Source organism: Channa argus, chromosome 2 (assembly GCF_033026475.1).
Source record: "Channa argus isolate prfri chromosome 2, Channa argus male v1.0, whole genome shotgun sequence".
In the NCBI taxonomy this organism is placed as follows: domain Eukaryota; kingdom Metazoa; phylum Chordata; class Actinopteri; order Anabantiformes; family Channidae; genus Channa; species Channa argus.
In genome coordinates this window covers 7,446,417-7,458,452 of record NC_090198.1, presented here as the reverse complement: position 1 = coordinate 7,458,452, position 12,036 = coordinate 7,446,417, and the positions used below count along the sequence as shown (strand labels likewise).

Genomic DNA, 12,036 nt, shown 5'->3' with positions numbered 1-12,036 from the left:
ACACAAATAACACAAAAATAATGCAGGTGGGCAGTTCCTCATCGTTTGATGTAGCACGTAAGTCAAAAACTATCTCACTGACTTGGCGGTGAGTGAACAAGTTGTAGCTCTCAAAGGAAGAACACTTGATCGGTCATTAATGTTGTATGAAAATTATGTATTTATGGGTTTGATACAACATTAACCCTTCACCATCATCACCTTGCACATATATGTACTGTTAAACATTTAAAAGAATAAATATAGACAACTTGTTTTAATTCAGAACTTTTGTATGCAATCAACACATCATTGGGATTAACATTATGAACTGTGCTGGACAGCTGTTGAAAAAAATCTTTTGGTGCAACTGGAAAATTGCAGCAGAAAATAGTGTTAATGTATCATCTCCAAACCAGTTGTTGAATGTGGATTCTTTGCTGCCAGGTTAATCCTTTCTCCTGTGGTTTTCCTTTATGTCAGGTGGAGACAGAGACGAGAGTGAGGAGACGGTGGGAGATCTGCGCAGGACAGAGTCTGACAGCGTTTTAAAGAAGGTCTGCATCTCAGGAGCCTATTATTGTTGGCTGTGAAGCCACTACGCCCCCACGCCTCAATGAGAAACTCGGGCCATGTGTGGGGGTGCCTTTGTCCTGCAACATTAACAATACCATTAAGATGAATTTAGATGCTTCTCTTCCTCCAGTGAATTAGCCTCTTTACTCTTCCTGCAAGGCCCCATTGCTATTAGCGACCACCAGCAGTATATGAATTCAGCAGTGGATAGGAATGAATGGGCTGCCTTTAGGTGCTGCACTTGTAATTCTGAAATAGATGCTGGCTTTTTTTAGTCATTATTTTGCATAAATCCAGCTGCTGGACAGCACGTACTGAAATTGTTTCTTGAATGTTTTAGTATAGCTAAGCTACTATAGTACACTGCTTAACAAAAGCATTTATCGTCACTGAACCATTAACAGACCAGGCCATTCTTTGTTAATTCTGCCGTCTTAACAAAAGAGGAATACTTGATTTTTTTTTTCCTAATATTTTATCCCGAGCATTGAGCAAGTGTTGAATCAGAGGCACCAAAAAAAGAGACAAGTCATACTCTTCAGTGAACAGATTTATTTCACATTTAATTCCTTTCATTTTCTGTTGTAGTCGCAGTAATTTGTGCTTTTGTTTGTTAATGAAAATCTTTAGAGACCTTCAACCCATAGCTTAGCCCACAGCTGCAAGACTGCTGCATTACCATATCTTTTGTACACAGTAACAATTACATTTTAACAGCACATACACATGCACAGCTATAATCACATTTATATATACCAGTTTACATACACATACTGTACACCCACACACACACACACACAATGAGACACTAACAGAAGTGTGCATGTGGGTGCATGACTGCGTTCTGGCTCAACAGTACTAACTGTGTGTTTGTGTGCAGGGAGGAAATGCCAACCTGCTGTTGCTGCTGCTGAAGAGGAACAGTGAGGTAACACTGACTTCCTGCCTCTGAATCAATTAGAGCGGCTGTTTACATGGAAACTGTCAAATCTCTGTGTCAGCATCGTTTAATTTATTAGCAAAAGCAGCAGCAATAGTAGTAGTGTTGTGGTTGGTATTTTTATATTATCAATGTTTGTATTAGCAGAATTATGTATTGTAACATTATTCAAAACACTTTTAAAAACACTTATTCGAAACACTATTAAATAAATCTCGAATAAATTACACCGACAGTAAACCTTTACAAAATACATACTATACATAAGAAATATTAACCCACATATTATGGTGGAATAATCCAATTGTGTTGGATGATAATGTTGTCTGTTTGTGTGACACACCTCCTTCTGTTGATATGTTTTTCAATCCTTTTTGTTTTTTTGTTGACAGCAGGTCCTCCACAGTGTCTCCAATCTGCATCTCCTGCTCAGCACTCTGCAGGTATATATTGTCCATATAAAGCTACTGTTTGCTTCAAATCAAAATTGAAATGATACAAAGAGTTTTGCGGCCAATATGAAAGCATTGCCATCATAATCTGAATCTAATCGTGTGAACTGACTAGAACTGATGAGACACAAATAATATGTTGAAGAGTAAACCCAACAAAATGTGGGATGTGTGTAACCTATTCTCTCCGGGCTCTGTCTCTCTCTACCCCAGGCAGTGGTGATTCAGCAGGACAGTTTCATAGAGGACCAGCGGCATGCCCTGAGTGAGCGCTCCACCTCCTGTACGTCTTTATCACGTTCGTCGTCACGGCCCAGCTCCCTCATCGAGCAGGAGAAGCAGCGTAGCCTGGAAAAGCAGCGGCAGGAGCTGGCCTCCCTACAGAGACAGCAGGCTGCTCATGCTGAGGAAAAGAGGAGGAGGGAGAGAGAGTGGGAGCTCAGGGAAGAGCAACTAAATGACAGGGAGAAAATGGTGCATGGACAGGTAACTTTGCATCATTTTCTATTTGCACAATGAATGATATATTTCTATGCATTTACAGCAGCACGAAAGTGGAGTGTTAGCACTGCCATCTTACAGCAAGAAGGTTGCAGGCGTGAATCCCTCGCCCACCGTGGCCTTTCTATATGTAGTTTTGCATGTTCTTTCCTCCGGGTAGTCTGGTTTCCTCTCGCAAGCCAAAGACATGTATGTTCGGTTAATCTATGTCTCTAAATTTCCCCCTAGGTGTGAATGTGGGTGTGGATGGTTGTCTGTCTGTGTAAGTCTCTCTGTGCTGGCCCTGTGATAGACCAGCGACCTGTCCATGTTGTACCCTGCCTCTCACCCTATGAAATCTGGGTTTCAGCCCCCAAGACCCTAAAACAGGAAAAGCGGTTACAGATAACAGGTGGATTTCTATGCGTTTATCCTGATTTGTGTACTTGTGCCAGGAAACACAGGGTTTCCCGCAGTGCTCTGTAGTGATGGCAAGCTGATTTTAAAAATACACCGTGAAAATGACAGAACTGGCTTTTAATGATTACTGAGATCAAAGCTGCCACATCAAGGTACAACTGTGAAAGATGCAATAATATTGAAGTGGTGGTAGAAAGGTTTACCTTTATAATGATTGACTTTTCATTACTTGCTGTTTTTCAGCATTATTTGAGAACTGTCATTTTCTACTGAAATGTCAAACCTACAGTACCTTCCAGGAAGCTATTTTTATTTTAAAGTTTTTTTTTCATGGCATGGCATCCAATAAATTGGAGCTACAGACTTGTCCTATCGTGCACAGTGATACAGTAAATTCCCTTTCAATATCTGAAAACATACTGTAAATTTGACATGTATCATTTCAATAAATCCAGCAATGTACCTCCCACCTACTGCAGGAGGAGGAGATGCTAAAGCAGCACCAGGAAGTAGAGCAGGAAAAGCAGGAGCTGCAGCTAAAGAAGGAGCAGTACCAGAAAGACCTGGAGAGGCTGCGAGACGCTCAGAGGAAGCTGGAGAGGGACAAAGAGGCTGTGCAGCGGCAGCTCATCAAGATGGAAGAGCTGCGTCTTTCTGAGGTAAGGAGAGACCCTTAGAATTATAGCAATATGATAACATGATCTGTTGCTCCCTGCAGGAAACAACCTCCTCTGTCAACCGCTTAGCAACAGTGGAACACTTAGATTTTGCTCAGTGGTACTTCAGCAGGGTTGATGTTTATGGATGCTTATATTGAAGTTTGAACCTGGGTCACTGTTGGAAGTGAATTTTAAAAAGCTCTTGACAGTGGGTTAACTAGCAAACAAGTAATCTAACAGCTCATCTCCACTATTAAACTATTTTGAAAAATTCATCTCATCTTTTATTCAGCTTGCAAAAACATGCACCTCTTATATATATATATTTACTTATAGATGTAGTCAGCAGCTGTTCATTCATCTAACCTTGTTCCTTTACTTCCAGAGGACTCCCTCTACAACTTCTGACGAATCCCAGTTCCCCAGCAGCTCCCAGTCCCTGGAGCTGGACCCACTGGAGCTCTCTTCCTCTTCCTCCTCCTCCCTCCCCAGGCAGCAGCCCCAGAGGTCCAAGCCCAAAGGAAAAGGCCTGAATCCCTTTACCTCATCCTTCGCCAACACCAACATCAAGGGAAGCGAAGCCAACAACCAGATCTCAAAGAGCCTGCTGCAGCTTGCAAAAAGCAAGAGCAAAGAGGGGAAAGAGAAGAAGAAGAAGAAGGGCAAAGAGGGAAGTGCACAGACAGCAGGTAGGAAATGGTGAACAGGTGGGAGTGGATGGATTTTCATTCAATGATTTTGGTCAAGGACTTTTCAGGCATGTTGGACAGAGAGAAAACAACCAGCTGATTAAAGAGTTTGGCCTTTGGCTTCAGTGACGGGCAACATGCAAGATGTACTAGTTAGAAAGTGCTCAGAAGAGGCTTAAACACACAGACCTAAAGCTAAAGTAAAAGTACAGTACTAAGTACATGATCTGAAATGTACTTTAAACACAAAAGTCCACGGCCTCCACTAAGAAAACGGTGTATTTCAAACCATATTGAACTTGACATTTGGAACAAATCTGTCTAGTCTAGATTTGTTCCAAATGTGCCTCAAACATAAGGTTACTGCACAAAATCTAAAACGGTCAGGCCTTGTTAAGTGTAAGTCATGTATGGGTTCAAGAAGAGAACCACTTCACAAATCAAGTTTTTGAGTATGTCTTTTAAAATATCATAACATTAATAACTTTCATCTATTCACAAATTGACGCTTTAGTTCATAGTACTAAAAAAAACTGATTTTTGGGGGCTACACTCAGAAACTTAAACATTTAAAAGGAGAAAATAACTTATTTGACATTTGTGCTGTAAACTGCGAACAAACTCAAAAATGGGGGGAAAAAAATGGCAATAAACATTTCTACACAAAGATTATTTTTACCAGCCCTTGGTGTCTGGAAAGGGCCACACCCACAAAGGCTGGGATTTGAACCTGCAGCCTTCTGTATCCCAACCCAATGCTCTACCACTTAGCCTCCAGGCCCCAATTCAAAATACATTATACATACATAATACACAAGCATTTATTAGCTAACGATATTATGATTATATTTACCTTTTAAATAGGGTAAAGTCCCAAAAACATTTCAACCACCTCTAAATTTATTACCCTCCAGTACAATTCTACCACCTACTATGACCTTAATAATAAAGACATATTAGAATTATCACCTTTCTGACAGTTTCAACTTATACACTGAGAAATGATAACCTTATAAGTAGAATTAATGGCAGAGCTGCTTTATCAGATTGCATTAGATAGTACAGGTGTAGCTAATGAAGTGTCAAGTTAGTGTGTACATGGCTGTTCAAGCAACTGTGGGTGAGAAACCCCGAAAACGTTTACATTTTCTAGATTTATTACTGCCAATGGCAAGACGTACAAAATAATTGTTAGATTTTCAGCGAACCATCTGTATTAATTCGAGACACGAGACACAATGAATAATTGATGAATGAATGAGTGATGAATGGTAATTTTCAACACTAAGAAGTGGTACATCATGTTCAGCATTTCCTGGGTCTAGAGCTTCAGAGTCAGTTTGCATCACACTGCTTCTTCATTTTCTTTGTCTCTTTTGTCTCGTATTGGATGTTGCCGCTGACCACACACAAGGACTGACCTAACACCAGACAATATGATTCATGACCTGGGATTCTGGAGTTAGTTTGAATCCCTAATAACACACTAACTATCCATTCTGTTAACTAATCTAGGAAAACGCTGTGTGGTGTTTATTTTTTTCTTTTCCTTGTTTCTTGTGTACAGAAAAACGAATCATTTATTTGTGTCATACTAACACAGAAAATGAAGTTCCTTTTTGCCTCCTGAAGGTCCTTCCTGCAGCTGTTTCACCACCATCCAGGATCACTGTGTTTAAATTTTCCTCCAGATGTGAGCTGCCTGTCCATTTCCTTTGTGAATGTGGGAGAATAATGTGCATCAGCAAAACCACAACCTGGAGTTGTTTTTTGTTATGAGTACGTTTCGAATGAACTCGTCCCTTTTGCCAGTGTGAACCCAGAACCTGACTAATACCCTGCTTGATGTAGGGACACAGTTTAGGCTATGGCTTTGCATTTTGGAAAAATCGGTAGCGGTTAATAATTTAACTGCCGTGCTTTTGTGGTTTGAAGAAGCCTCTGGTTTGGCTCGGACTTTACCTGGGCGTGGGTTTGTGTATGTATGAGTGGAAAATTTGTTCAGTGCTGCATTGGTAAATGTTTCTGCGAGCAGCACAGCAAAATTAAATCTGATATGAAAGCTAGAGATGCTCATGGAACTACAAATACATGTAGATATGGCTCTGTTGTGAATAGTGAGTAGCGAGCTAACACACACAGCACATTAAGCTGCTCACTGAGGCAGCTTTTGTCAATTCTCTAATGGATCTCATTGATGGCTCAGTGCACTGTGCTAAGGGTTTGATCAATGTGAAGCAGGTTGATGCTGCTCACTAAACCCACAAGTGGAATAGTACAACAAACCAGCAATCAGATCCTCCTAGGAAGAATCCTTTTCTTGTGACCTGACACTGATTCCTCTCCTCTCCTCCTTTCAGACCCCCAGCACCTCCCAGAGCCCCCTCTGGATGGAGAGATCTTCTTCTGCTGAGTGAAGGGACTCTCCTCCTCCTCCTCCTCCTCTTCATTGACCAATCATGTCCTTCTGACATGTAGAAGAACGCGTTGCTGCCAAGTAGCATTGCATTCACACTGCTGTTTACTAGAAGGTTTTTTGAGACTTTAATTTATTTTAGGTTTAAGGAGGTAGAGCAGTTAAACATCACGTGCAAGAAAACAAAGGCTAAACATGTATTTTCTTGCGTTTGTAAATTAAAGACCACTTGTTTTATTTTCTGAAAATATTTTATTGATTCTGTATTGGCGTGCGTTTAGGCATGCATACATTTGCAGCACATTAAATAGGGAACAGGGAGTAGCTGTGCCCTTTCTGGTATTATCCGTCCAAAAACCTGTTGTTTTCTTTTCCAAAGAAGTCAGTAGACTTGAAGAAGAATTATAAATTGGTTGACAGTCCACAGCAAAAGCATGTCCAAGTGGATTTCCTCACTAATATCATGTCCCTGCCTTAGTGTTTTCATTTTGTGGCTCAATTTGGACCCCTTTGTTTGAAGTGCCACACCAGCAGGCTGTTGGTCCACTTGGGAACAGATGTGAATGTGAACAAGCTCCGCTGGAAACTCCTGCTAATCATCACCTTTGACAATGATTGAAGATTTCTTCATCACAAAAATAGCTTTCATTATTTGGTCCAGTGTTTCTTTCCACAGTGCTTCTGCACGGATCCACACTGCACAAAAATCCTAGCCTGACATTCTTTCACATTCCTTTTTGAACAGCAGATGTAATTACATCCACTGATTTTGTCTCCAGCTTGTAAACAGAAGAGAATAGCTGTGATAAGTTTAGAATGAAACTCGAAAATGCAGATGGGTTTTTTTCCTGATTTAACGTTAATAGAAGGATTGAGTCTCTCTGTGCATATTGGCTCAATTCACATCCTTTAGTGTGTTTTGGAGACTTGAGTGGATATTAGCTTGATTCACCGTTTTATCTACCTGTCAGTGGGCTTTTATGCAGACATCTTTCGAGCTGGGCTTTCCTTCGTGTTAGTTTCTTAATGTCTTCTGTCTGTTAAAGAGTTTTACTTTCATCCTGTTTAAGTTCTTTTGATAGACTCAGTAGACACGCAGAGCTGAGGGTTTTAAGAAATGCTGGCTGTTAATTTAGGAACAAAAGAGCTAGTTAGACAAAATGAGAGAGGACAGTAACTACAAACACCAAATATCGTTTAATGACTAAGCCACCAGAGTCTCTGATCATTTCAAATGAATCAACACTCATCAGTGTTGTTGAGCACTTTGGTCTTGTCCGTTTTTTTGTTTTTTGTTTTTCTAATCACTATGAACGATCAGATCTTTTTTAATGGAGTGTACTGATGCTAATGAATAGCAGCAACAATCCAAAGCTAGGTAATGAGTAAAGGACAAAAGATGGCGAGGTTTTACTTTTGCTTGTATTTAAGTGAAGAGAGGCCGGTAGCTTTTATGTGATGATTTCAAGGTGATTGGTCTCACCTGTGTTATTATTTTTTTTATTAAACCTGTGTTTTAGCCCCACTAAAGCCCAGCAACCACCTGCAGGACAGGTGGAAAATAAAAACAATAGTTTTTAAAAAAGCCATTTTGCAGTGAACATTTCATACAGAACAGTGTCACTGAACTGTTTCATTGCTGCCTCTTGTGTCTCATGTTTAAGTGCTTGTTCGTTAACTTGATGTCTGTGTTGAGGATTTGACTTCATGTCCAGGTTGTTTATTATAGTGTGTCTTTTAAGAGGCTTAGAGGGCCGGTCAATTAGCTGCTTGATGTCTTTGTTTATGGCTTTGGCGTAATCCTGTTGAAGAAAAAGGAGAATGTGCTTCTTTCTGGTGTGTTCTGACCACTAGGGAGCACTGCACCTACAACTGAATGAGTTCCCTCACTCGCACCACAACAACAACAACAATTAAGCCTAAAAACAATTTTTTAAATTCCCTTTTTGTAAATATTTTCTCCCTGCTGTGCAAAATTGTCATTTTTCTCAGCAGGTCATTGCTGTGCAGAGATAATGTGATGAGCGTGGGCTCTCATACTCTGACATTTTCCCCCACTGTATTTGTAATTGACTGCAGAAACAAATAAGTTGTCAGAGCTTGTGATTGGTTATTCAGTGAAACCAGTCAACAGCAGCTTTAATATGATAGGGGGGGTCTAAACTAGGAGGGGGCGATCGGGCAGATGCACGGACCTCTCTGTGTAAGGGACAATCAGCCGACGCAAGTAAGGAAACGATGATAAGCCTGTCCATGAGACGTGTGTCCAACAGGTGAACCCTGCGTAGCCTTAAATTTGAAAGATTAAATGCACTAGAGTAGAACCCAGCATCTTCTCAGGACAGAGAGAAGGGCTTTTTATACCTCTGATTTGAAACGAAGGAAATGTTTGTACTATAAATGGTACCCAGTTGTCTAATTCTGAACTATGTAAAAAGGGGCAAATGTGTAAATATGATTTATGTATAAAACAAATTAAATGTAAAAAAAAAAATAATAATAATTGTTCCACTTGTGATTTATTGCAACATTTTGTAAGAATGTTTTATTTATGTTTTATTTTCACTATTGTGGTGATTTAAAAAAATGTAAAGTCGTATTTCTCTAATAATTAAATACAATCATTGGACCTTTGGAGTCTTGGTTGTCAGTTGCTGCTATAGTTTATTTCCAAGAAGTTGCTAAAAGAGGTAAAATTTGCATTTCATCACAATGTTTGCAAGATGTTCAATACTGTTTACTGTACGTTTGTCAGATAATAGGTGCTGTAGTTTCACACCCCATGGATACTTGATCAGCTGATTAATATGTGCCAGATGTTACCGGATATGTAATTTATTGGTATTTTACTTTCACACAGACTTTCCTTTACCAATCATGTTGTCAGTTTGCTAAAAGAGACGAAGGTACATGTAGTATTTTGCAAAGTAGCCCATGGTTAAGATCACATAGCTGACAACATTTGTGACGTATGGACACCTCTCGGATGCAATGTGGGATTCACGGTGTAAATGAGAATCAGAAAAAACGGCATTTGATTTAATTAACCTTAGAAAATTCTGATGGGCAATTTTCAAATGAAGTCAAATAAATTTATTATCTTACGCTTTTTTATCAATATTTTATTAGAATACAAATGACAAGCCTGTAAGTATTTGCCCCGACTGAGTCGCTGTCTACATTGACCTTGACATTTCTGTGAGTTTCGGTCTCTATCTGTTTTGCTGCAGTTCTTTCCACTTGTTCTTTACAAAACTGCTCGATTTATTCCACGGCCACCAAGAGTAAAGACTGCAGCCACAAATTCTTAATTGGGTTTGGACATAGGCTCATATTTATCAAGTGTCGCTTCCAGCAATTACACTGGAAGTTAACCTTGGAATAAAAATACTCAAGGTAGGACTTAAATGTTATTTATGACCCTGTGCTTCCAGCAGGACCACCCTTAGGTATCAGTGTGATGTCATGTTTTACTATACTCCAAATTTGAAAGTACAAATTAAGATTGAGGGGGAGCTGTCTCCTCATCAACCCTACTAAGGAATTTGTCGGCCCAATTACTAAATCCTGTTTGTCTCCACACCTCTGTGAAGCTTCCTCCTTCACTCCTCTTTTTTCCCGAACATCGCCTTCCTCAGGAGCTGTCCTACCCTGGTAATCTCCTCTGTCAGTGGATCTTGAAAGCCCCTTTCATTTCTTTAGTAGAAGGTGACCACAAACCATTTGCCAGGCAGTGAACTTCACTTTGTTGGGTCGGTGGGCACGTGGATGCTGAGGGTCTGCAGTTTGTTCTTTGCCCAGTCTTAACTTGGTGCAATTGTCCTTTGAGTTCATCCTCTTTCCTCTGGTCTACATTCAGTTCCTAACCATAGCAATTAAATGCCTTTTAATATCTAGTATTTTGTTTGAACACTTGAGTTCGACTCATTAATCCGCTTTTGTGTTTCAGAGGTGATTAAATAGCAATCACCAAATTATGTTAACGGTTTGATTTCCTGTTTCCATTAGTAGCTGTGTAACTGCCACCACTGCCAGAGGAAAAAGCTGACAACAATCTTGAAGGATTGACAGCAGTGCAGGCACACAGCAGTGTTGGTACCTGCTGATAAATAAAGAACGAGCTGCTTTATCTATCCATGCTCTCTACGCTCCAGACAGTGTTCTGCCTACTCAACCCTCCAGCATTTTGCCTGTGGAAACTCAGGAGTTATTTATTAATTTTTTTTTAAACTTCTGGATTTTGTGCATCACACCAAGTTCATCACCGTACCATCTCTCCTCATTGCTTATCATTTGAACTATGGGATTTCTTTTCAGCCCTTATTTCTCCGTTCTACATATAAACCCCTGAGACAAAAACACCAGCTGATAAGACCAAACAGGCAGTTCGTAGCTTGATAGGAAGGAGGTTTGTTTGTGAAGCAAAACGCTGAAAAAGTTGTCTTATCTCTTTCTAAATTATTCCCACAAAAACAGAGGTGTAAAGCAGCGGGTTTGCCGGTGATGTGCAATGGCAGAAAGCTAGAAAGCATCAGCCGCTTCTGGTTGTCATGGTGATATGGAATCAGAAGCACAGGGGCCAAGCTGAAGTCGTAAAATGATGAGGAAAGGGAGGTCACAAACGGGATGAGGGGCAAAGGAAATAAAAGCCAACTGTGTCATTATTGCACATTAAAAATCCCCACATATTGTCGAAAAATAAATTGGCATCGTCTTGCTCTTGCAGATAAGTCTGAAAGGCACCAGTGACTAATGACAAACAGCTGAGACTTCATGGTACATTCCCAGATAATTAATTATCCGCCATAGATGAGATAAACTTGACTTTGTTGAACAAATTATTGCCATATCATAATTGACTAAATCTGTCTAATTGATAGTTTTAAAGCAGTATTAAACTGAGCTGCCACGCAAATAGAGAATGTGACTGGCACAGTTTTATCATAGCATCTGCATATTCCAGTAGGCTCATAGCAACTCGGGGGTCCTTTAGTAGAAATAAAGGCTATCAGGACCATCAGCACTTCAGACCAGAGTCCTTATTTACAGTAAGTAAAAGAAAACAATCAGGCAATGAAATATACACATCCAGAAACATATCATGCATTTCTTCATTCTTTCTTTTCATTTACTAGTTTATATATGATGTTTTGTGTCTCTTTTACATGTGTTTTTTCATCAAAAAGAAGTTCCAGGTAAAAAAATCAGCTTAGAAATTGCCATTAAAAAATTTGGATTTTAAACTGTAAAGGATATTGTTATATATTTCATTAATTCATCCTAATATTTAATATTTATATATGATTTTATATTTGGACAGTTGTAAGTGAGCAGTGCTCTAATATGATATTCGATCTTCTATCAATTTAGACCAAAAAGGGTAGTTTAAAGCCAAAGCTTATTTATTATCATATCCAATGTACAG

The 12,036-nt window shown here is 39.6% G+C and overlaps 1 protein-coding gene across 10 annotated transcripts in view; it reads left to right on the top strand.

The window, feature by feature from the left end:
• Positions 1-9,240, top strand: part of LOC137111107 (A-kinase anchor protein 13) — a 100,790-nt gene extending 91,550 nt beyond the window's left edge. For 5 of the 10 annotated variants that reach the window (XM_067495069.1, XM_067495072.1, XM_067495065.1 and 2 more), the window contains 7 exons: positions 463-536; positions 1,436-1,483; positions 1,888-1,938; positions 2,161-2,433; positions 3,324-3,506; positions 3,892-4,195; positions 6,556-9,240. In XM_067495069.1, the coding sequence (XP_067351170.1) occupies positions 463-536; positions 1,436-1,483; positions 1,888-1,938; positions 2,161-2,433; positions 3,324-3,506; positions 3,892-4,195; positions 6,556-6,608 (986 nt within the window). In that variant the 3' untranslated portion in view covers positions 6,609-9,240. The remainder of the gene's footprint in view (positions 1-462; positions 537-1,435; positions 1,484-1,887; positions 1,939-2,160; positions 2,434-3,323; positions 3,507-3,891; positions 4,196-6,555) is intronic. The other 5 variants (XM_067495067.1, XM_067495074.1, XM_067495068.1 and 2 more) reach the window with 4 other exon arrangements.
• The last annotated feature ends 2,796 nt before the right edge of the window (positions 9,241-12,036 follow it).